Source organism: Crocodylus siamensis, chromosome 7 (assembly GCF_052110815.1).
Source record: "Crocodylus siamensis isolate JL-2025a chromosome 7, ASM5211081v1, whole genome shotgun sequence".
Classification (NCBI taxonomy): Eukaryota; Metazoa; Chordata; order Crocodylia; family Crocodylidae; genus Crocodylus; species Crocodylus siamensis.
The window spans coordinates 40337665-40363956 of NC_143401.1; the positions used below are offsets into that span (position 1 = coordinate 40337665).

A 26292-nucleotide genomic window follows, 5' to 3' on the forward strand; every position below is an offset into this window, starting at 1 on the left:
TACTATATAAAGCAGCAGTTGCATTCCTATTGTAAACAAGGGTTCCTATAAGTTCCTTTTTCCTAGGGACTGTTCTGAGGTCTTCAGTAGGTCTTAAGGAAGTACGGGCAGTTTCATCTTGGAAACAACTAGTTCAGAGGCATAAGCCTCTTGCAGTCAGCAGCTTACGTCCTCAAAGAATATGGAAAAAACTGGATCTTTTATAACTTACTCACCAGCTGCTAAAGGCAGGGAGCACAATTATAATTTAACCTTTTTCAAGACTAACAGTAAACTTAAGTGTCCATTGTGAAGTGTCAGGGAGGATATGTTTGCCATACTGCTACTTCTTGGGCCGCTGGTAGCAAGTGTAGAGGTCATGACTAGAGGTTAATTGAAACATAGCCTGGTAAGTAAGTAAGTAACAGCTGGGGCTCAACTGGCCTTATTAGGTTAAAACTATTTTGAAGGTATTCTGAAATAATGTGCATCACATCTGTCCCCATTCCCCCCCACCAACACACACACGCCATGCAAACTTTTTGACTGCAATGTTGTTTTAATGGAAAAGACTCATCAATGTTTTACATAAATATTCATTAGCATAACCAAACTGAAGTCAGTTGAGAAAAATAAATGAATATGTATTTGGAAAGTTTCACGGCTTACAATGAACTGACTAAATGAGCACACACTGACTTACAGAGCTATAAAAAGTGAGTTAGGCACTCCCCTCATCTTTTCATTAAGTTCATCTGTCAATCACATAGGCTGTCCCTGGTGTTAGTGTTTCCATGCAGCAAGATGTGTTCAGGAAAAAAAACTGAATTTCATGAATTCATCATTGTTTTACTTTCAGTAAAAGGCTCAAGGTATTAGAAGACAAGTTTTTAAGTAGTCCACTAAGCTTAAGCTCATAGGGTTTATACTGTCAATGTGCACATTCTCCCAAAGTGAAACTACAACTTCAGTGTGCAAAGGTTTAAGATTGTTTTTTTTAACATTTAGCTGACAAGCTACTAAAACACTGATGGTCAACAGGAATGCTCTTGCACTATAGCAATACCCAGTCTTTCCATTTGTATTCCAGGCAATCTTTAAGAAAAAATGTTTTGCAAAATCCCTCAAAGTTTGTGAACAAGAGAAATTAAATAGCTCTGCTGATTTTTATCACAAAGGTAGCCAACATACTCCATGTTTGCACTTAACACACTAATGGCTTAAAATCCTAAATGCAGAGGTAATTTAAATCCAAAATACCAAGGTTGCTAAAGGATAAAAATGTTGGATGCTAAAAGGAGATATATTTCAGGTTCAGTCACTGTTACAGTGAACAAAATTAATCTGACCTTGCTTCTCTGCAGTTAGATACTAAAGGAACAGGCACCTTTAATATCTGAAACACTGAACAGATTATCAGTATAGTGTTTTCTAGCTAAACAGGATGATAGCAGCCCAACCAGGAAGCATTCAGTGTTCATTTTTCTTTTTTTTTCTCTTAAGGATCTTAGTTCTTACCTCATGAAGAATTATGACTTACTAGTCTATCACAACAAGTTATTAGTCTAAAAATTGAAGTTATTCAGTTTTTTTAAGTAAAATTTCAAATGTTACCTTTTTAAACATTGGCTCTTGGTCTTCAGATGCATCAGGATTAGCACTGAAAACTTTTCAGTTTGACATTAATTTGAAAAGGAAAAGAGCCAAATCTGTTCTAGACACCTGAAAAACTCATTTAAGAGAAAACCCTTTCAGGAAGTTAAGTTCATTTTTACTAAATCACTCTAAAGGACTAGCACTGTAGGTTTTCAAAAAAAAAAAAAAAATCACAATAGCTTTGAGCTTGCATTAAAAAAAAATAGGATACAAATAAAATCTCTGAAGGTCCAGCTAAGGGCTCGTAAAGGCTGGGAAGCATCTTAAGACAGACAAGGGCAAACCTTTGGGTTAAAAAACTGTAGTACAGTCTAAACACCAGATGAAGATTTAAAAGCACCATGACATTCATTTTATAACTGTGTTGGCTTCAGCATACTTCAAGTACCAACCCATAATGATTCACACAGGCTCACAAAGGATACAAACTCCCAACATCTATTGTGTCGGTGTGCTTATATACACTGGACCTGTGCTTGGGAATCAGTCATTATAACACAAAGGCATTTCTGCACCTTAACTCAGTTATATATGAATAGTTTTTCTTTAATACAGTTTGGAAGAAAAATAAAGCAGATTAGTCAGATGCAAACATGATAAATTCAGCTGGCTGCAGTCACTGGGCATGAATGTGGTGAGCAGCAGGAGCGAGATGTGACAATCTTGCGTCTTCACATCTAGAGAATTCAGAATACAGAGTTACTTTTTCTGATAAACAGAAAGCAATACTTTAAGAGTTTATATAAACAGACTTGCAAGTCCAAACTTGCTTTAACTATTTATCCAAGACCTAGAATGAAATATGCACATGAAATTTAAATCCCACATTTTAACAAGTTATCACAATTTTCATACAAACATTCAATATTAAATACTAACTTACGGAAGAGTGTAAATGGCAGAAATGCATAAAAAGAGAGGACAGAGTGGGAAATAAATGGGATACTCTCAAGAGGCCTGAGCAATTAAAAGCTATTGAGAAAGTGAATTGCTTGTTGCTTAACACTGAGTATTAGATAATTTCAAAGTCTCAAAAACATACAGTTGTTCAAGACAGCATCATTGGGTGACTTTTTTTTTAAACATTTAATTAATCCCACCTGTAAAGGAGTCTGGTACAGCCACTTTTCTCTTTCTCCATTAAGTTTCATGCAGGCAAAAAGGTCACAAACAGTAGGAAGGCCAAAGTCCTGAAAATAAGACTTGATTCAATAATTATGTCCAAAAGTCACTAAAAGTTACTCTTAGTAAGCATCTGTAAATTCTGAAAAGGGGTCACAAAAGAAAATTACATCTAATAATTTTAACAGCATACTTGACTTCAGTTTATATAAAGCAGCTCTCAGTGCTGAAGTCTAATTAATTGCTGGCCTCAGCTACTTGGGTAACTAAAAAAACCCTACTAGAATTCACCCAATTAGTGACTGGGAACTGATGATACCTAAACTTAGCGTCCTTGAAATAAATGACTACCACAGCTTTGGTGTAAACAGAGGAAAGACAGTGAATACATACCAATGTTTGTCATGCTGGTGCAATACATATAAAGGAACAAACATTTATGACTGCACTTACTTGTGCTTTTTTGCATAGCAACCATTTGTCTTCCAATGGAGTCTGATTGGCATTTTCTGTATTCTTGGAATTCATCACCCAACTGTTTACATTCAAAGGAAGGTGGAATGGGGCCAGGAGGTCTAGAAAAGGACTCCTGAAGTTAACGTCTGCTTTCTCCTTACTTGCTTTTTCTTCTGTGCTTGCTGCTTTGTGCTCTGATTTAGCTAGCCAACCTGTTAAAGGACTTTCAAGCAATGCTTTCAGGGGTCTGACAACTTTCTCTAAATTATCTGCAGTAGCTGCTGATTCTTCAGCAAACTGCCTGGAAGGGTGAAGCCAGATGTTGACAGCAGGGTTTAGTTTTTCAGGCTTGGGATTCAGTAGAGGCATCTGACCTACTGGAACACCATTTTTATCTTTTCCTTCTTTTTTCAGAAGCCACTTGCAGAGAGCCTCTTTTTCACAGTTTTCATCACACACACACTCTGAAAAGCTGTTACATGGCTCATTAGCTTTGCACACATCTTCCACTTTAAGTGATGTCTGTGGGTGCTGAAGGAGCCAAGCGTTGTTTGACGCAATGGGAGACTTCTTCACATCTAGGTGTTCATTCAGGCACTTAAGATTTCCAAGATTTTCAATCTCTACACCCTTGGCCTGGCTAATACAGCAATTAGCACAGGAATCAGGTTTGGAGAGCCAATCAATTATGTTAAATTCTTCCCTAAAAGGCCTGAATTCATATTTCAATTTCTCATCTGAAGCACTATTTTTTTCTTGATCAGGAGGAGTAAGCAACCAGTCAGAAAGATCCATCTCGTCTTGCTCCTGAGACTCCGGGTTTGCACCCTTTTCAGTGGAGGTGGAAGAACTCTTGTTTCTATGGGAATCTGTTCTCTCAGAATATTCTCTTTGCTGATTCTGAAGGAGCCAGTTTTCCAGATCTTTCAGGTTTCCCCAGTCTTGCTCAAAATAACAGGCTTTGGAAGGACTTGCATCCTGACAAAAACATAAGTAGGCCCCATTAATAACAAAAAGCAGTATTTAATTACTGTTTTAATACTTAAAACGCACAATATTTTGAGAACTATTTGAGGGGAAGGCTGAGATGCAAGAGATGTGCTCCTGCACCTCCTCTGCAGTAAAACACTATCTTGCCTCTAATACAGCTTATTTAATACGTGAAAAGAATACCTGGTTGGTCTCTGGCACATGCGTTTTCATAAGCCAGTCATCAGCATTGGTGCTAGGAACATGCGAAGCCTGACAAACATTAGCAGATTTGCTTCCAAGTAGCCAGTCAGTGAGTGGGAACCCAAATGTTCCATACAGTGGTTTCTGCTAATAAAGAGTATTTTCTGCTATAAAAAACAGTTTTCTTGCTAAGCCAATCTAGAAAGAACTTTGAAATACACATCTATATCAACGTTTACTAACTAAAAGAAGAATTACAGAAATCCTCTTTCACAAAGTCTTAAAAAAAATTTCCCAAATCATTCAGGTAGCAGAAAGCCAGGTTAGAGGTGTGATTTGTTTATCCATTTCTAATAATCTAGGAAGTGGGTTAAAGACAGTTCTGAAAGCTACAACGCAATAAAAATAGTTCTTTTGAATACAGGCCCCTCTTCCCAAGTTAAATTGAAAATAAATTGCATTTAATTCATCTTCTGTCCATGGCACTTCCCAGTGAACTAATAAGTACAATGCAATCAATGATTTCAAATCCCAGATCAGCGCTCAGAACTTCAGTTGCCCTCCAATATTTTGACTAAAACGCATTTGAACTCCACAGAATGCATATGAACCCCACATTAATTTTTTAAGGAGTAGAACCAATAGAAAATGCCTAGGGAAGCTGGGATAGACATTCAACAGGTAGATTTTTGCAACGTTCATCTGGGACAGGTTGCTACAGGCTACTCAAACTGCAATAGCTTAACCAAAACCATAAGCCAGTTAGCAGAATATAATGGTAGATTACATCAGAGTTCTCTTCTTTAATCAAGTTGTATGTGCATGACAAAAAAGTCTTTACCTGCTCATAGTTGGCCAAGATACAGGTCTGCACTGGTATCCAAGGAGAACAATTTTCTGTCTCTGAAGTTTGCTACAAAAAGTATAAATTAAGTCATTTGTCCCATTTTTAAACTTGATTTCATTCAATACTAAAAACCAACATTTAACCATGAATGCTGTAACATACAGTTGCAATTAATGAACTGTTTTGTACTTCCGCCCTAAGGGCATTTATATACAAGCTCCATGAGTGAGTTGTGGGGGGGGCACCCCCATGGGCTCCATGAGCTACTCTAATGAAAGCACTTGGAGCGTCACATGCACCCATACCGACAAGTGGCAGCAGTCATGCTTTAAAGCTCATTTGATAAGCTTTAAAGCGCCCCCACTGCCATTTTTCAGCGTGGGGCCACTAACACACGTAACACTGGAGCCTGGTAATTACAGTGCATCGGAGCAGCCTTGTTGCATGTGGAGAGGTGCCCTAAGGCTGCCGACTTAAAACCAAGGCAAAAAAAAGTCTGAATAGTGCTACCTTTCAGGCCAGAAGAATGAAACAGAACTGTTTCTACTCTTTACTCTCGGCACCTGAAGAACTGCCTCTCCCTACATCATGCCGATAATATTTCCAAGTGCTACATACAAGACCACCATTAGCCACACCCCAGCCAATCTCTGACAGAAACAAAAACATTCTCGTAACAAAGGCACATATTAATGGGATTGCTGTATATATTACATACACATGCTGAATATAACTGCGCTTACTTCTAATCCTGAAACACCAGCAAAAGGCTGGCTTTTCTTACAAAATATAACAACTTGTGTGCTCAGGTCTAGACTTCACTGGAAATGAGCTGCTGCATGCTATGATTATCAGATTCTTAAAAATGTCAGTTATAACTTATCAATGACAAGTATAATACGATTAAATAGAATCATTATTTTATGCTAAACCTTACCTTTAAAAATAAGCTACCTTGAATAATGGTTGACTGGAGTTTTACAAATCCTTAGTCTTCTAAAAAGCTATGACGGAACTAGTTTCAGATATATCACCACCAGGAAAACCTGGGTACTCACCATAGTTTTGATGGCACCAAATGATGTAATAGCCTGGCGAAGGTAGGACATGTCAGCTTCAAAATTCAGGATAGAGGACTCTTCTGGTTTAAGGGTCAAGTTACCCAATCTGAAAGAAATCAGGTTTTAAATAAAATTAATGTTTCACCCATCAATTCAATTCAATTCACTGAAGCTTGTGAAATTGACAATGAGCTAATCTTGGGACAAGGCTTTAAACTGGTTCCATCACCAGCAAAGCTGAACTACATAGAACTTAGCCATTTATACAGAACCAAAAAGGTACCTATCCACAGCTCTAGACGTCTAGAATATTGTTCTTTAAACACACTAACACCAAGAACAAGTCTTCCCACCTGCCATATTTCATGGTGTATAGGTCGACACAGTGTATAGGTCACCCTGTTTTCCGACGCCAAACTTGAAAGTTTTCGTAAGCACAGTATATAAGTTGGGGGATGAGGCTGAGGCCAGGCTCAGCCCCATCCTCTGCGAGCGATGCTGGGCTCGGCTGATGGGATCAGGGCTGGGCTTGGTACTCAGCAGCACCACTCACGGGGGATGGGGCCGCACCAGCCAAGCACTGGAGCTGAGTTTTGCCCTTTCCCTTGCAAGCAGCGCCAGGCTCAGCATTCAGCTGGCACAGCCCCATTCCCTGTAATCGGTGCTGCCTGGGCCAGCCAAGCACTGAGCTCTTGCACGGGATGGCAATACAGTGCATAAGTTGATGTTGAATTTTAACAGTTAAAAATTGAGCTTCAAACCTCAACTTATACACTGAGAAATATGGTATTCCCCTTAATTTAGCTGCCATTAAAACCTTACCGCCTGGAGTAATACATACCAAGAAGTAAGGAAGGGTTTTCTGGCAATGTATTTTACTGGACAACTGTGTAGTTGAGATATGTTAGACAAGCTTTGGGGCACAAAGTGCCATTCCTCAGGTCTCAGAAAGAAGAATGAACAGCCAAAAGCTCATTTATTTATTTATATTTAGTATTTATATTATTATTTTACTATTAATTTGCTTATTAGTAATGTAGCCTATGCTCTCTGCTACTTTCCCAGACCCAGGGTAGGGCACTTCATCTCCTAAAGCTTGTCTAACATCTCCCCCAACTATGCAATTCATCCAAAAACATATTCCCCTTGCCCCTTCTCCCCCCAAAAACCCTTCTTCCTTGCATTTCTTGGACCATCAGTTATGACACTCTAATGCTACTATAACCCATGCAAACAGCTGTGCTGCATTTCACATATGCTATTCCCTATTTTTCTTTAAAAAGGGGTATACTAGAAAAAATCTTAGAATGTGTTTTCCAAAACAGTGCTAGGAATTCAGATGCATGTCATCTGAGACTGCTTTGAAATCTTACCCTTAATGTTTTAGCAGTAACACAGAATACCTCATAGTGAAGTACAGGGGTATAGGTTGTAGCCATGTTGTTCTGAAGACATAGGTAGACAAGGTTCTTTGGGTGAATCTGATAATAAAAGATATCAGATTCACCCAAAGAACCTTGTCTGTCACAGTGAAGTACACACACGATAAATGAAGAAAAGACCGCATACAGGGAGCATAACTGGAAGTCAGTTTGAAGTCAAGGTAAAGTGAATAAAAATCTCATTTGTTCATATTGTGTAACATTTTTACCTCTCCAGGCACACCGAAATCTGATTGGCTAGGTCATTACTATGGGGGTGTTCCAGTTGATGAATAATACAATTGAACTGGCCCAACAGCTGCATGAAAAACAAAACAATATTATTACATTCTTTCCACTATAGATATTAAACGTTTCTATCAACAGGTTAAAGGCATGGATATTCATAAGTTATCTTATACTTTAAAACTAATTAATATACTAACAAGACTACTGTCTGTCTAAAAGCTGCACTGAGTTAAACAAGCAACAAGCTTACCCAGTAAAGCTGTTGTGCTTGCTGCTGTAAAGCCTCCTCTTTGAGTTGCTGAATGAGATCCACCTGTTCAAACAACCAAACTTCCCGACTGCGCAGGCATTCCAGATGGCGACTTATGCAGCTGTGAATCTGAGCTTTGACCTGTAAGGTAAGTAGCAGCTCTATTTAGCATTTCTGGAATGTCTGCTGAATATGCCCAGTGTTGCAAAAAGGAAAATTTAATTAACTGTCTTAAGAGAAATACTTTTAAATAATCCTTAAACTGCCAAGCCTTGAACTAATTTTGAGAGATACCATCAGACACAAGGGTAAGAGCTGCTAACACTGCAGTCTACTGGTGCCAAGACCATTCCCCTTAAAAGGCCCCAAAGGTCAGTTCTTTAAAAGCAAATACTACCATTATTTGTAATATCTTTGTTCCTTCATTTTAAACCAAAAACAGTTTCCAGTGACGAAGAATGAATTGCTTAAAACTAAATAAATAAGTAAATTTCAAAGACTTGGAAACCCACTACAAATTCAATTTTGAGACCAGTACAAAACATTACTTAGTGAGATACAGCAGTTTCTCAGCATACATATTATTCTGGATGGCTGGGTTAGCCATGCTCAGACACGTGTCTTGTAAGGGGAATGGATGAATTATGTAGCAAGATGCTTGCTCCTTGGAAGAATTTCAGTCTATTCACACAGAGCACCACAAAGGTCTGCAGAACACTAACACAGTTACACAAGATTTGCAAAACTACTTAACTTTCTAGAAAAACGCATTTCAAATACCTCTCTCCAGTTGTCTTTAATCTGCTGTTCAGCCTTGACGATCCCACCAAGAGCTGTCTCCAAGTCCTTCTTAGCTTGAAGGCACTTCGCAAGAGACTCCTTACTGCAGGAGTTTCCAGTCCTGTCTTGTGGTCGACTCATTCTGGAAAATGTTCCTAACACACTGTTGAAACAAAATGTCCCTTTAAGTACTTCCATACCTTTTTGGATGGAAAACAATGGACAGGGTATATTCTGAGTAGCCATCATCTACTGATGATGCCACATTTGAAATATAACTTCTGAAGGGTCAAAATACCTTACAGTATAAAAACTGGCAAGATAACCGACATCCAGCAACTATTTCAGTTTTCTGCACATTTGTTCCCATATACCAACCTTTGAATTGGTGGTCTTTTTTGCTTTTAATGTGTATTAGATCACTATACTTATGTAACACCGAGGCTTTAACCAAGTTGTTAAAATTAAATGAAGTGGTTTCATCAGTGTCTTGAGAATCCCCAAGCAAACTTTTCAGCATGGTAGCTTATCTACATTAACATAAAAGGAAGGTGGTTTGTGCTGCTAAGCAACAATAGGCTGAAAATCCACATATTTGTTTCATATACTTTTGAAGTGTTTTGCATAGCTTAGATAGTCCAATGGCTGTATAAGTTTTTGGATGCAAATCAAATCAAGGAAATCATGGAAATCAAATCAAGTTTTTAGATGGAAATACAAATACTGCCTGCCATAATATCAAATCAATGTAATCAAACTTCCTTAACCTCTCTTGAAACTATTATTTGCCTAAACCCCAGCCTGTAAAAACCTTTTTAGAAAAAGTGCCCTATGATTGCCAACACAAGTTCAGCTCCACTCCTGTTTATATCACAGCTTTACAATGTTCCTACAACTAAGGAAACTGAACCTAGTTTGCAGTGGTACAAAAACTAAGAGTCTACAGGGCTGTGCTATAAACACTGGATTCACTTCAAAGGGTCCAGGAGAGTGCAGAAGGTCAGACCTCCTCTGAAATGAAGTGGTCAAGCTTTGCCCAAGTGTAACAAGGAAACATTAGTTAAAGCCTAATCAAAATTTGACTTTTTTCTAACTAGTGTAAAACAAAGGAGGTAAAAGCACTACCATGAAATGCACAATTTTCACTCCAACCACTTACAGGAACAAGCACTTAATTTGATTTAAAGATCATTTCCAATGCATTTCCCCAAATACTCAAAGGATCAAATATCGGAGGTAAAATGAGATCTTCACAAATTTTCTCTCCGCAAGTAAGACCTAAGAAAACCAGGAAGATGTAGGAGTTGCATTCTTGGTACTGCAACAAACTGAATAAATGTATCCAGACTTCGCCCAGAGTTCTCTCTTGTCCACTGCTAATACCAAGTCATCTTTTGGAGGGGCCAAGAATAACAAGCATGGAGAATCTTTCTGCAGGTTTTTAAGGACCTGTCGGGTAGAGCTGGAGAGGAGTGTGCATATGAATCCAACCCTAACAAGATTTCAGTCTCCTCCAGCAACAATAACAGTAATGCTAGCCGCAGAACAGTGACACTATTTAGCAGCTATTAATATACCCAAAGTAAGAATGATATTCTGCTTTCTAATATTTTGTTTGTATTATATTACTATAACCTACTAATTGTAGCAGCAGCCACAAAACATAAGGGCAACATGCTATTCCTGCAGTTTTATGCATAAATGTTCTACTCAAGAGAACTAACTCAGGAACATGCTTGAAGGGCTTGACAAGGACAACAGCTTTTTCACATCTACCATTTGCCAAACAACTGCATTTCCACTTGCACATTTTTTGAACATTAAGTCACTGTGGAATCTGATCCACTGTTTATACAACCACCAACACAGGAGACTATGAGAAAGCAGCTCACCTTCCACAGATCTTCTTTGTATTTTCTAACTTTTTTTTTTTATTCTGTAAAACCTTTGGGGTTGTAAGAGCCCGGTAAGTCTCATCTAAAGTATCACAATAACTGAAGGGCAGATCCTCTGCTGGTAGATAACGAGGCATTATAATGCTGAGTCCCTCATTCCTTAACTGGGGAGGGAAAGGGAAAGAGGAGATGGCCCAGGGAAAAAGACACTTGCAGGCTTAGATGCCAATTATTACCCAAAAAGCCTGACAGTGCATTTCAGCAAAGACCAAGAAACTCTAGATGTTGAACACAAAGGCTGCTATCTCCATTACACAGTTCTGGTACAATACATAGAAAAGTTAAAAGACTCAGCTAGTAAGCTGCTGTGCATTTTAATCACATGCAGAGCAGAAGAGTTTAGAAACAGCTACAGTTAACTAAGTGCAGCTAGAAGTTAAGCTGGTGACTGTCTTCTACGTTTCGAAATGCTTTACTTAAACATCTGGATTGCATTTTCTTTAAACAAAGGTGAAAGCTGAAGTGAGCTCCCTCCCTCCGAGAAAAGACCGGGGTTCTATTTGAGCTGCAGCTGCACTTGTCCTAGTGCCGGACACCGGTGAGCACAGCCCGACGCCTCCTCCCCTGCGCTCCCAGCACCAGCCCGGCCCCCGGCGAGCGCTCCCGGACAGCACGGCTCAGCCCGCGGCGCGTCCTTGTGTCCTCTCCTCGGAGCCGCCAGTTAACAGCCCGGCGCGCCGGCTCTGCCATCGGGCCAGCGAAACGTGCATCCTCCCCCGCCGCGAATGAACCTGCAACGCGGCCTCAGTCGCACACCACAGCCCCCATGCCTACCCGGCTGCACGCGTACTCAGGCCGGCCAGCCGGCCGGTGCCCCGCCTGCTCTGGCCCCTATCAGCCGCCTGCAGGCGGCGGGGCGCGGCGCCGGGCCCGCCCACGTGTCCCGGCAGCCACTGCAGCGCCGCGATCCTGCACGTCCGCACGGGGCGGGAGCGGGGCTCACGGGAGGCGCCAACTCAGGTGCGGCGCGGCAGGGAGGCGAAAACCGGGCGCTAGCCGGGGGCGGCAGTCCGGGCCAAAAAGAGCCCTCACATGCCCTCAGGGCAGCCCGGCCTTCTCCACGAGTCTCGCTGCTTCCCTGCGCCCCAGCTCACCCCCTTCCCCGACACGAGCCGACCCAGCCGCAGGGCGCCGGGCTCCCGGCTGTGCCCCGGGCGCGGGGACTGGGGGTCAGGCCGGACCCCACTGTGAAGGTCCGGGGGAGGAGATGAGCTCCCTTGCAAAATTATCGCCCAGGGATTTTTCAAACGGCCAGAAGCCAAATCGAAAACGGGGGCAAAACAACCCTTTGAACTGACACCTGAAACTGAACTGCCCTTCTTGCTGCAAGTGATCCCTGGCTGTCGCTCCTAGAAAAAATGAAGGGAACTGGCACCGAGTGTACAAGGTAGGGAACACATACATGAAAAGACCTGCACACACAGGACTCACTGGCATTGGGTAAAGGCCAAGTCATGAAGATTTCCTTTAAAATAACCGAGCCTTTAGAAAAAAATAGTAAATATCAATAATTACATCGAGTCAATCTAATCCTTTCAGAATATCTATATGAGACTAAAAGTATAACCAGGAGTGGAACAGTATTCTTGAAGGCAGGGCTTTAACTACCTGGTGTGCATCTACTTCGGCCTGCCTCAATGAAACCTCAAATGATAAGATTTCCTCCAAAATCAGTTCTCAGGTGCACCTGAATGCCCTAAATCATGACTTCTGAGTGAACAAATCTAACATTTACTCCACTCTTCCTGAAACTGAAGGAATCAGAAGTTCTCCAGATCCAGATTAAAAAATAAAAAAGGGAGCACTCCATGCAACAGATGGACAGGAACTCAACAGGACAAGACCTCTCAAAAGTAGCCATTTAAGATCAGACTACACTATTAGAATGCCTCTTGCTGATACAGGTCCCATAAAGGACCATTTAAATTTAGGACCAAAGTCTCAAAGTAATAATCATAAAACAATGTCCTATCTACTAGGTTTTGACGTATGTCAGAGTTAACATACGTATAACATTAACATCTCACATTTCAAAAAATATTCTCAAAAGCTAGAGTGAACCATTTAAAGACTTCCACATTAGTCAGGAGTGTACCTACCCCATATGTTTCTATTTGGCTCTACCCTAGCAATACAGGTGGCCAATTAACCCAATGATTTTTTTTTCTCCAGCAAATATTTTCTCCTGCCATCTGCCAGTTTAAACCACAAACCACAAAGCCAAGCACTGCAATGCATTCCACTATTTTGCCATATCCAGTGGAGATGTGGCAATATACATTACATAACAACGCACACATGAAATAATAACCCTATGGGTATATTTATTTGTGTAGGGGGAAGGGCTAACAGTCTGTAAATATCTGTCATGTTTAAGTATCTAAATGTTGTGCTTCTGCCTTAATAACAGCCAAATCTATATAAAGCATTCCTACCCCCTGTTCTAAAGGAAACCAACTTAGAAGCTATGCTTCAGTCTGCATGCTTTATTACAAGAAACACAGTGATGCCTAAAATAGGCAAGGGTATGTATTTATACCCAAAAGCTTGTAAAGACTTTTTCCAACTATTTGACTTGGTCTAATAAAAGATATCAGATTTACCCAAAGAATCTTGTCTGCCTAAAACAAGCAAAGCTTTCTCTTTTCCTTACAGTTTGCTTTTTGGTCTCAAGTCAGCTTCCAGAACCAGATTCTCTGGCTCTTTCACACAGCAGCAAAGGAGAGAATAGCCAGAAAAAACAGAAAAGGTAAAACTGAAGTTGACAGGAAGAGCAAGTCCGGTATGGATGGCAGCATGTTACCTGTTCAGAATTGTCCATCAACACCCATCTAAAAATGGGGGAAAATTGTGTTAACTAGTAACTCCTCAGGAAGATTAATGCCTGTTGATTAACTCCCGGCATTAAATGTTCCTCTGTAAAATCGTGACTGAGGTGTGGCCACAGGACACAGGAGAGCGAGAGAGATGATAAAACTATTGTACTCAAAACTAAGAGTCCTTTCCCTGCTCCCTAAAACATTAACTTTTTATATTCCTCCTCTGACTTTTAAGTTCAAGAGACTTAGAAGTGTTATTGCTTTAATGAAAGGATCACATGCCTTTGGTGGTGTGGGGCATGGGGACATTTAGTTGCCTAGGCAATCTACCAGTGGAACCAGTTTTACCAGTTTTAAATCTACAGCATAAGCAGCTGAATTACTGTTCACCTATGACTACTCCCATGAACTTTGAATGCAAACAAAGTCAAAAATCACCTCTAGTAAACTGAAGTTTCCTAACTTAATCACCAAAGAAACCATGCTTGAATAAGACTCATATTTGACAGACCCCAGTCTACACTAGTAAAATTACCTCTTGTGGTTGTCAGCACTATCTCCCCAATGGTCCAAATTGAGCCAGTGTTGAAAACTCTTTAAATTGTTACTGCTTGTCTATATTAGAAGAATCATTTCCCATTACACTAACAACAAACTGTGCATTTTCTGAGTACTCAACCCGCAGTTGGTTTGTGGGAATTGCAACAAGCAGATAGGGAAGCACTGTAACCAAATGTAGAGACTAATCCATAGAGATGAATATTTCAATACAAAATAACATGCATTTTTCAAAAACAGGGTTTCAGCATGCACACATGCAAATATATTTTTTCTGCCCTCAAAAAAGCACAAAGTTTGTGTATGCTGCTGTTAATAAGTTAGAAGCCAGAAACGTTAACATTAGAAGCTGAAAACAAGGGAGGAATCTGAAAATCATCACCTTAAGTAAATTAAAAGGCTTCAAATAATGCACTCTCTCACAGAGGAGATTGAAATGGTCTTTATTTACCCAAGCACCACTCTGGTGCTATGCCAGAGAAAGAAAACTCACTTAGCTGTACTTTCCATTTACACTCCCAGTGGAATAACCATACTGAATCAAGTGTACAATTTGCTCTGGGCTATCAGTACGTAGAACATTTTCAAATAGTAAAACTGCTTGCATGTGGAAAGTAGTTCCCATGAGTTCTAGATGCCTGACCAGTTTGTGAGTTTCAGAAGTCTCTAGACTAATCGGAGCTAATTTTGGGGTGGTGTCTTTTATTGGACCAACTACATGTTCAGAATAGCTTCTGAATATAAGACATTCCTCATCAGGTGACCTGATAAAGAGCAGGATGAAAATCTCAAAGCATAAGATTATCATAACACCAATTTTATATGGAAGGGAAAAAGAAGTATTCACATAAGCATTCCTTAAAGCCTTTTTTAAAACAACTAAATCTACTACCACACTCAACACATGGCACCTAAGGATAAAATTACTAGCTCTTTATATATCCATAACATGATTTTTTTCCTTCCAAAATTATGAACTCTACAGATATTTCATGAATACCATCTTTTTATTCCATTATTTTTGTGCTTTCACTGAAACTCTAAGAGAACACCAAACCTTCTACTGTTATCATCTCCTTCAAATCGATGCCCAAGTCATAAATGTCAGGTATGCCAAATTTATGTAATAGTTACAAGCTTCAAGAAGGGCTAATAAAATCCTAAAAGCTCATTCATACCTGCTCCATTGCCTAGTAACAAATGTTAAGTGTTTTCCAAACTTCCAGTAAACACAACACAAGACAGGGCTAGTTGGTTTTGCTTGGATTATTTCTTAATTACTATAAGTGTTTTCTACTTGAAGCTCTAGATTAGAAAAATAAATCCTTTATTTATTTACCCACCAACCTGATGGATATTTCTGACAGTTCAAAGTCACTAAACCTTGTATGCTGTGAAAAGAAACAGAGGTCAGGCACAGCTGTATGTTCACACTCAATTAGTACAAAGCCTTTACTACAAACTGACTAATCATGTTGCTGGATCTGATTGTTTACAGGGGACCTGAAGAGAAACATTTAGTGGTCTCCATTTCATTGAATTACAGAAAATAAGGGTTGGAAGGGACCTCAAGAGCTCATCTCATCCAACACTGCTCAAAGCAGGACTATCCTCAACTAGATCATCCCAGCCAAAGTTTTGCCTAGCCGCATCTTAAAAACTTCCAGGATGGGGATTGCACAACCTCTCTAGGTAATCTGTTCTAGTGTTTTAGTACCCCCTTAGTGAGAAAGTTTTTTGCTAATATCCAACCTAAACTTCCCTTGCTGCAACTTAAGACTGTTACTCCTTGTTCTGTCATCCACCACCACTGAAAACAGTCTCTAGCTCCATCCTCTTTGGAACCACCCTTTAGGTAGTTGAAGGCTGCCATTAAATCCCCCCTCAGTCTTTTTTTCTCCAAACTAAATAAGCCCAGATCCCTCAACCTCTCCTCATAAGTCATGTCCCCCAACCCCCTCACCATTTTTGTTGCCCTCCACTAGACTCTCTCCAATTTCTCCACTTCCTTTCTGTAGTCGGGGGCCCAAAACTGGACACAGTACTCCAGATGTGGCCTCACTAGTGCCAAATAGAGGGGAATAATCGCTTCCCTCAATCTGCTGACAATGCTCCTATCAGTGCAGCCCAGTAGGCCCTTCTTTGCAACAAGGGCACACTGTTGGCTCATCTTCAGCTTGACATCCACTGTAACCCCCAGGTCCTTCTCTGCAGAGCTTCTGCTTAGTCAGTTTGTCCCCAGGCTGTACCAGTGCATGGGATTCTTCTGTCCTAAGAGCAGGACTTTGCATGTGGCTTTGTTGAATCTCATGACGTTTCCTTTGGTCCAATTCTCCAATTTGTTGAGGTCTCTCTGAATCCTAGCCCTACCCTCCAACGTATCAAGTACTCCCCCACATTGGTGTCATCTTGAGGGTGCACTCCATCCTATGTCTTGCATTTCATGTCTTGCAAATTAAATGAAAACTCCATCTCCCTCAACTTATTAACTTAATTATTTAAAGGCAAAGTCAACAAATGGCAGATTAATAAGAAACTACATATCAAACCAAATACACTTGTTAAGGTACTTTCTACTCCAACATTATGTCCATCTTGCTCCATTCCATTGCATTAAGGCTGCACTGCATCCCCACTGCAGAAATGCTGTGGTCAAGTTGTGCAATGTGTTACAAAAGCCTGCACTGTACCTCAAAAAACAGAACTTTGAGCAGGGACAGAACTACAGTTAAACAGGGCACATGCAGAGTTATCACACTGCATGATATAGATGTGGCAAAAACAGATGCAACAGGACCCAAAAACCCCCTCCTTTTTAAAAGATATACTTATCTTTTAAGTATATCGTGTTAAGGCATATAACTCAAGACTGGTTACTGGCAGAGACACTGATTAGTTAAAATAATTTGAATTTAATATTGGATCTTTAAAGGTAGATCTTGCTAGGAAAATCAAAAGGTATTTCCCTTCAAGACTGAAGTACATGAGGTGTGGGAAAATAGATTCAGGTTGAAACTCAAAAAGGAATTCTACAAAAAGTGGAAAATCAGTCATATTACTAGAAGAGTATCACATGTACAGGCAAAGAGAAAACTAGTAAAGCCATGGCACAATTTAGGTGCAAGTGGAAAGGGACATAAAAGGCAATAAAGTATGTCAAGAGAAAGTCCAAAGAAACCAGCTTGGTTTCACCAACAGCAAGTCATGCCAAACCAACCTGATTCCCTTCTACGATAAGACGATAGCCTCTGTGGTTGAGGGAAAGCAGCGGATCTGATGCACCCTGACTCTAGCAAGACTTCTTCAGCTGTCTCCCACGAGGTTCCTAACAAGCAAAGGAAATACAGAGTAGATGAAAGTACGGCAAGGCAGGCACAGAACTGGTTGGATCACTGGGTTCAAACAGCTCAATATCTGGTTGAGAGAAGCTATGAAGTGGGGTTCCTGGGGGTCTGTTCTGGGTCTCATCTTACTCCACATCTTTATTAATGATTTGGACAATGGGGCCATGTACACACTGAGCTGACTTGTGAAGTTTGGTGCCATATTGGGTGGAGCTGCAGACACTGGAGGGCCGGGGATCCAGAACGACCTGGATGGACTGGGCAAGTGCTCTGCACTAAACCAGAACGAATTCAGCAAGGACTAGTGCCAAGTCCTGCACTGGGGACAGAACAACAGTACACAGACAAGCAGCCGAGCCGCACTGCAGGGAAGGACCTGGCGGTTACTGTTGAGCCAACGGAGCACTCATCGCTAAAAGCCAACAGCGATCGGGGCTGTCAGCAGGACACTGTTTCTTCGGCTCCCCGCAGCTTGGGAGGCCCCGGAGTCAGGCTGCAGCTGCGCACTCCAGGGAAGCCGCAACTGCAGAGCCGGCCTGGGCAGCAGCAGGGCTCGGGGGCCTGGGCCGCGAGCGTGGGGCCGGAGCTGTTCCCGGGGAGCGGAGCGGGCAGAGTCGGCGCTGGAGAGCAGACCGGAGGGCAGAGCCACGGGGCCGGGGCCGCAGACACACCCGGGTAGCGGCGACGCTGCCCCGCGCGGGGCCTGGACGAGGGTTCCCCAAGCCGATGCCGGTGCCGCGGGGCAGTTTCCTTCTCCCCCTTTGCCTCTCGGCTAGCCCCCGGAGCCCTCCCCCCGGTCCCAAAGCTGCCCACACTCACCGGCAGCGGCAACTCGTCCTGCAGGGCCGGAGCGTAGACCGTGGGCCGGCGCGGCTCTCGCGAGAACTGCGGCGCAGCGCGGGGCGGCTGCCCCCTGGCGGGCTGGAGGCTGTGGCGGCCCGTTCCCGGGAGATGCTCGGCCGCTGTGGGGGAAGGAAGAGACGAATGGGGAGAAGAAGGGGCCTGATCTCCAAGCGAGGAGGCAGGAAACAGCCTGCGCCAGCCAGTCGTGGGGACAGTTGGAAATGACGCCCCTGCCCCCTTCCCCCCCGGCTGGATTTTAACTTCTCTGGGAGTTGGGGCGATAGAAATGAAGCAAGAGACATCGGAGGTGTTTCCACACCCGGCCTGGGAGTTTTAGCCTTTTGCAGTCATTATTTTTCCTCTCCTACCCCAAAGATCTCCCTCCTTCCCTCACGGGTGTTGCAGGATGAGCTCCCTGCTGAGCTCTTGCCCCAGAGCAGCCCCCAGTTCCTGGCACTTCTTGTATGTCCTGAAGGAGGAGATGCCGGTGCTTGCAGTTGGATCCCTTAGGCAGTCACTGTACCTATGGCGGCAGAGTTCGTCCAAGCCTGTTGTAAGATACAGGGACTCCTGCTTAACAGCACTGAACAGAGCACTAAGAGGTGCTACCCTGCTTTGTCTTCCACCTGGCTTTAACATGGCTAATTAGCTGTCACCACTGAGCAAAAAGACCCATGGCTTTTGAACTTGCCCTGAGTTTTACTAGGGGTACCTTTTTTATTCCTCCAATATTATTTGGTCTGCTCTATCTTACTCCTTCTGCTATTGCACTCACAGAACAGGGGGAGGGGGAGAAGACTCATCAGTGTAGGGTAATGCCCCCACACTGCAGGGAGAAGGAAGAGTCTGAGGTCATCTAAGAAGAAAAAAGAAAATAAACTGAGAAAGAGAAAAGATGAGAAAGCAGCTAGCTTCCTGTAAACCCTCTAAGTGGGGGATACAAATGGACAGTACTACAGATTCATTTATCTTCCTCATTCACCACCAGCATTTAGCCTCAAAGTTACAAGTAAGCACAGAATCCTGTATTTATTATTTCAAGATTTTAATTGTCCCAAAGCCCCCAACTTTACTTCTTATTTTTACAAAAAATGATCCTGGATCCTGATTGCTTCAGTCCAGGAAATGAAAGCAGAAGTCCTGGTAAAGACACTGGGCTTGTTCTCTGCTTTGCATCCAATAGGTCCAAAGCTAACTACACCATGCACTTCCCATTTTTCTCTTCCAGTTTGGCAAACCAGTGATCCACCTGAATCTCCCTGTAAGAAATAATCATTAAATTAAGTTTGACATTGTAGATTATCAAACCAACAAGTGCTTCCTATCATTTGACACAAAACAATCATAATGTGTCACTATTGTCTCACCAAGAATCATATCTGTAACCCTGGGCGTGACACTACCCACACACCCTCACCTAAATAGTGGGACCCTGGGGTAAGCTCCCTGGGTAGCTGCTGCAGGGTACCCAAGCGGAAAGCCTCCCCTTACAATCAAACAACCTTGCAGACCCTTATAAAACTATTTACAGGATTTATTTGCTACATCTGCAGGGCTCTGCCACGGGCTGTTGGAGAGATGGCTGTGGGAAGATCCTTTCCCTGGTCTCCAGCCTGTCTCTCACCCAGTCTCTCTCCCCTTTGTTCTTCCCCAGGGAAAACTGTTCCCCTCTTTTAACCAAGCCTCTCAGCCAATCCCAGGCCAGGACTCTTCCCAGACTTTTCCTAAGGTCTCTCATTAAAACTCTGCTGAGGTTACATCACTCCTCCCACTTGCAAGAGGGCTACCTCCAAAAAAGCTTCACTCGCCCTCAGGGCAAACAGTGTCCCTTCTGGGACAAACTCTGTCCCTTTGCACTCTGTTCCTCTGCAGGGCAGCCCTTCCTATTCATTCAGGTGCGTCTATTTCTAACACTGCTACATATCTAATTTGCTTTCAACAGAGAAGTTTCAACAGCCCTTGTCTTGTGTATTGAACTGCACCCCTTAAGCGGAAAGGTGCTCCATCTTATACCAGTGAAACTTGAAGAATACTGCATATGCAGCTTCACAGAGAACACCACTCTGGAAGACAGAGGCAGCCACAGGCAATTCTGTGGAAAATCCCAAAACTGCCTGGTAGCTGAATTTAACACCCTGAAGTTTTTATAGAGTTTGAATTAGCAGTTGATTTTTTTGTACCTGGCAGGCAGCAGGAGGTCCACCAGCATCCCTGAATCCAGCACAGATCATCGACTGTCGGACTCTGTCTCCCCAAAACTTCTGCAGGCGACATGTGTTGAAATCTATGACTGGTAACTTGGCCTGATTCAAAACTCTAGACAAAGTCAGGTTTTTATTCCCACCTTAAACAGATAAAACAGATGAGAAAAGTGTACATGAAGAACACTTCCAAATTTGTTGTGAACATTTCAAAGGCCACTTAACAGCATTCATGTATACAATTTTGTGATCTTGGTCTTTGTATTAAAGGAGTGGATTCCCCCCATGCTTTCTTTTTTAACTAATTAACGTTAATTTTGTCATCCATTCCACAAACATAACACACTATGAAGCTACATTTCTCACAATATGAAATTATAATATTCTGTTATAAAAGGATCTAACTACACCTTTAGGGCAGGGCCATGGCATGACAGCTCATAACAAGAGGTTTGCATTTGCTTTACCTCGTCTAGGTAAAGAAATTCCAAGGTTATCAATATGGCATAGGCATAATTTGGTATGCAAGATCTTTGGGATAGGGCTTTCAAGTTCAATACGTTAGTAATATGCTTGGCACAGATGTGGCACAGATCCTGACTGGAACCTCAAGGCAATATCTAATTATAAAAAAGTAAGTATAGAAAACCAAGGGAAAACCTTAAACTAACTGAGGAGTTGTTGTGCCAATATCCAGGTATGTACGCACTTAACCACCAGCTCCTACAAAATATATTGTAAAGTGCTTGAAGCAGGGACCATCAGCTTCTTCTGGGTTTGTATAACTGAGACTCCTAGGCTATGGAGAGTTGTTACATTTATGCTGGAAGAAGCACCTTTCTCCCGACACCAAAAGGTGGCATACAGCCATTCAAAAGGGTTTTCATGCAAGCAAATTGGGTCTTTCACAAAAAAAGAGCAGTTCAAATCAGGAAGTTTTCTCTCTCAAGTTTTCTAGTGCAACTTTTAACAACTGTATATTTCTCTCGGGGGGAGAGAGAGCACCATCTCCCCAATGGCCCACCCAGTGCCAAACTTTCAGAAAGCCTTTCAAGGGCCCTTGTTGCCTCTGCTTGGACAAAGCCTAGATTTTTCCAGGAGTTATGGAGTTGTTTATGCCATGGTGCCAATTCCCCCCCAACAGGTCATCTTATGTTTGTGCAAGTGATAGAAGGCATTCCCTGTACTCTTCCACATCCCCCCTCCAACCATGGCTCAAACTTTCCCCATAGTTTGACCTATCCCATATGTCCCTGGGACACATCAAGCCATGGGATGATCAGCAGAGCCCAGTGGGAGTGGGCCAGCCTGAGGGGGAAAGGAGTCGATGAGAGCTGGTTGTATTATAAAGAAATCTTACTGAACAAACCTGATGTGCTTGAAGAATACCAAATGTGGCAAGCAACCAGGTTGGCTTAGCAGAGAGCTCTTCAGTGAACTTAAACATAAAAAAGAAAGCTTACAAAAAGTGGACACTTAGACAAACAACTTGGGAAGAGTATAAGAATATACTCAGGCATGCACGGATGAAGTCAGGAAGGCCAAAGCGCAGTTGGAGTTGCAGCTAGCAAGGGTCGTGAACGGTAACAAGAAGGGTTTCTACAAGTAAGTTAGGAACAAGAGGAAGGTCAGGGAAAGTGTGGGTCCCTTACTGAATGGGGGAGAAAACTTAGTGACAGATGAGGAGGAAAAGGCTGAAGTACTCAATGCTTTATTTACCTCAGTCTTCACAGGCAAGGTCAGCTCCCAGACTACTGCACCAGGTAGCACAGTTTGTGGGGAAGATGAGCAGCCCTCAGTGGTGAAAGAACAGGTTAGGGACTATTTAGAAAAGCTGGACATGTACAAGTCCATGGGACCGGATGCAATGCATCCAAGGGTATTGAGGGAGTTGGCTGATGTATTGCAGAACTCTTGGCCATTATCTTTGAAAACTTGTGGCGATTGGGGGAGGTCCCAGATGATCGGGAAAGGGCAAATATAGTCCCCATCTTTAAGAGAGGGAAAAGGAGGATCTGGGGAACTACAGACCAGTCAGCCTTATCTCAGTCCCCAGAAAAAGCATGGAGCAGGTCCTCAGAGAATCCATTTCTAAGCACTTGGAGAAGAAGAAGGTGATTAGGAACAGTCAGCATGGATACATCAAGGACAAGTCATGCCTGACCAACCTGACTGCCTTCTATGATAAGAAAAGTGGCTCTATGGATGTTTTGTTCAATATTTTCATTAACAATCTGGAAGATGGGACAGATTGCACCCTGAGCAAGTTAGTGGATGACACCAAGTTGCAGGGTGTAGTAGATACACTGGAGGATAGGGCTAGGATTCAGAGTGACCCAGACAAATTGGAGGATTGAGGATAGTAATTATTCTGCTCTATTCTGCACGGTTGAGGCCACATCTGGAGTACTGTGTCTGGTTTTGGGCCCCCCACCATAGAAAGGATTTGGACAAGTTGGAGCGAGTCCAGCAGAAAGCAATGAAAATGGTGAGATTGGGGGACATGACTTCTGAGGAGAGGCTGAGGAAACAGGGTTTATTTAGTCTGCAGAAGAAAAGACTTGGGGGGAGCGGGATTTGATAGCAGCCGTCAACTACCTGAGGGGTGGTTCCAACAAGGATGGAACTAGACTGTTCTCAGTGGTAACAGATGACAGAACAAGGAGCAATGGTCTCAAGTTGCAACAAGGGAGGTTTAAGTTGGATTTTAGGAAAAACTCTTACTAGGAGGGTGATAAAGAAAGCACTGGAACAGGTTACCTAGAGAGGTGATGGAATCTCCATCCTTGGAGGTTTTTAAGGCCTGGCTTGACAAAGCCCTCCCTGGATGTAGTTGAGGATGGCCCTGCTTTGAGCAGGATGTTGAACTAGATGACCTCCTGAGGTCCCTTCCACTCTATTTTTTATGAGGCATTTCCTCATGGCTTGACCCATCCAAGAGACACCTGGGACAGATCAATCCACAGGGAATGCCCAGGGCCCTTGCACAAAACCAGTATGACTGTGATTGACCAGCCACAGACCCAGCAGCTGAGGATGTGAACACAGCCCCATTTCACTCACAGGGGAGGAACAGGTCCAGGAAGCATGCCCACTCCCCGGGAGTGTCTCTCTCCTGCAGCCATGTCCAGCTGATACTCATATGGATGATGCCTTTTGTCTTCTATGGAGGCAGAGGGAGCAAAGGAGCAACACCCTATTGCCCTCTGGCTAGTGAGCTCACCTTTGAAGCAACTTTGTTGCTCTCCAGCCAGGGGGTTAGAATGCCTGTATGTATGCCCTCCCACAACCACCCCTCTTTTCACAATTTCCAACACTGGGATTCCCAGAAAATGAACACCTGTCCCTAGCTGTAAGTTCTGTCACAATACAAATAAATTAGGCGTGCACTGATAAAAATATTTTTGGCTGATACTGATGGCTGATTATTAACCAGCCAGATTGGCCCATCTGATTGCCGATACGTAGCCCAGCAGCATGGAGACCAACGCATGGCCAGTAAGTCTGTTGGGGGCAAGGGGCTTGGGTGGGGTGGCAGATCAAGGTCCCCATGGTGAGGGAGGGAATGGGGCTGGGGCTGGCATTACCCTGACGGGTTGGGGTGGAGATGAGGGTGGCTTGTTTGGAGGGGGTGGGAGGTGGGGAAGGGCCACAGGAGGGGTGAGCACGTCCCTGCCACTACATGTAGTGCAGGGAAGGCATAGGGGTCATGTGCCCCCCAGATTTGTGCGTGGGGTGAGGGTGGGTTGCTGCTACAGACTTGGGGATGTGGGCTGCACCAATCTCTTACCAGTGGGTGGGCTGGGCTGGGGCAAGGTGGGCAGCAGTGGTGCTGGGAGTGGGGAGTTGTGGCAAATTTTGGGATGGCTGTAGCCCACTCCATTGTCCCCCCTCTCAGCACCATTGCTGCCTGTCCCACCCACTCCAAGCACAGCCCCAGTCCAACCCCACCTCCAGGAAGAGGCTGGTGCAGCCCCCGGCTCTGAGCCTGCAGTGGACAGCCTGTCCTTACCCTGTGCATAAATCCAGGGGGTACATGGCCCCCATGCCTTCCCTGGACTGTGTGCAGTGGTGGGGAGCTGCACATCCTTTCTCCCCAACACTCCCTGGACGAGCTGCCTGCAGCTCCATCCCATGCTTCGCCCCAGCTGGACAGAGTCTGCCTTTGCCCCGCTCCTGTCCCAGCCCCACTCTCTCCCCCCCTCTCACTGTGGGGGCCTCGACCCCCCCCAACTCTTTCCCTCCCCCCATGACCCTTCCCTACCCCCCACAGACTTACCAGCCGGACACTGCTCTTCAGGCCACCGGGCTGGATTCCTGGCCATGCACATGCTGCAGCTGCGCACATGCACACCTCATTTAATCAGTGACATTCATCAGCTGCACCAGCCAAAAAAACCCAATTGCCGATCATGTTGATTTTCCTTTTATCAGTGCCGATCCATTATGGACTGATATATCAGAGCACCTCTAAAATACTAGCAGTTGCACTGTTTAAGAAAATAAAAGCCAAATTCCAGACAGGTTGTTACACCAGGTACGTGTCTCATCATGACATAAGGAGGTATTCTGTCTCTTCTGCTTAAGGACAGTGCCATGGAGGCTATACAGTCCTTCTATATATCACTGGAACATTCTCCAAGAGGCAGGTACCCTCCACACACTTACAGAGTCTAACCTCCAACACCATGGAACCAAAAATACCTCGTATGTCCCCCCATCCAGTCACCCAGCAGAAATGTCCTGGACGAAGAAAGCTGTCTCTCTTAGGCAGACAGGCATAGTGAATAAAATGGTTTGTTACAATGTCTTCCACAGGCTTGACCAAGGCGATGTCATAGTCTAGCTCATTCAGGTGAGGATAGCGAAACTACTCATGCCGATAAATTCATTTCACATGGTAGACCCTTTCTGTAGATTCAGCATGGTTAATGCTGTGCTTTCCCAGAAGAATTCTCCACTTTTCAACATCTTCCTTTTCCCTAAAAAGAATTCAGGTAACACAGACCTTCAGTAAACCAAACTCAATGCCATTTTTGTATTGGTCTTCTTTACCTTTTGTGACTATGTGCAATAGGTACTAATCCTTGCACTACCATGGTTGAGCTGAAGGTGCCATTTACTTCCAACTATGTGACAATCAGATCAAAGTATTCAAATTTATAATGGCATTCTTTAGAAGTACAAAATAGTCTGCTTAAATCAGACAAAGGGTTATTTATGGATAAAAAGCAAGATCCTATTGCAAAAGGAGATTAGAAATCAATCAGTGTAGCTTGTTTACTATTTGACAGTAGCAAAGATGGAAGCTGTAATACAGGTTCAGTGAAGAACAAAATAATTTATCACTTTTAGCAGGTTCAACAGAAGTATTTAATAGGCCTATGTGAAAGAAAAATAAACTAATGTTTTACATTGACTTAATTATTCACATGGATGTCATATAATCTGAAGTAGGTTGTTCCTTACAAAAGCTAATTCCTTTCTAAACTAGTTAATCACTAAAAGGTCCTACTCTCCCCTACTTTCTGCATGGCCTTCCTAAGATATTGAATCAACTGAATCCGTCAAACTGCTA

General features: G+C 43.0%; 1 protein-coding gene across 4 annotated transcripts; it reads right to left on the reverse strand.

Annotated features, from left to right (window-relative positions):
- Nucleotides 1-518: 518 nt before the first annotated feature.
- On the reverse strand, nt 519-18612 carry NCOA4 (nuclear receptor coactivator 4). 4 transcript variants are annotated; one of them, XM_090057852.1, is made up of 11 exons: nt 18490-18612; nt 17544-17651; nt 8995-9157; nt 8215-8355; nt 7946-8034; nt 6292-6400; nt 5228-5299; nt 4387-4533; nt 3211-4191; nt 2736-2825; nt 519-2312 (listed from the first exon to the last, which is right to left on the reverse strand). In XM_090057852.1, the coding sequence occupies exons 3-11, from the start codon at nt 9133-9135 to the stop codon at nt 2307-2309; spliced, it is 1776 nt and encodes a 591-aa protein (XP_089913978.1). In that variant the 5' UTR covers nt 9136-9157; nt 17544-17651; nt 18490-18612; the 3' UTR covers nt 519-2306. The 4 variants fall into 4 exon arrangements, with proteins under 4 accessions (XP_089913978.1, XP_089913979.1, XP_089913977.1 ...); XM_090057853.1 differs by lacking the exons at nt 17544-17651; nt 18490-18612 and adding an exon at nt 11724-11831; XM_090057851.1 differs by lacking the exons at nt 17544-17651; nt 18490-18612 and adding an exon at nt 10887-11706 and having other exon boundaries at nt 4387-4530.
- Between the last annotated feature and the right edge of the window lie 7680 nt (nt 18613-26292).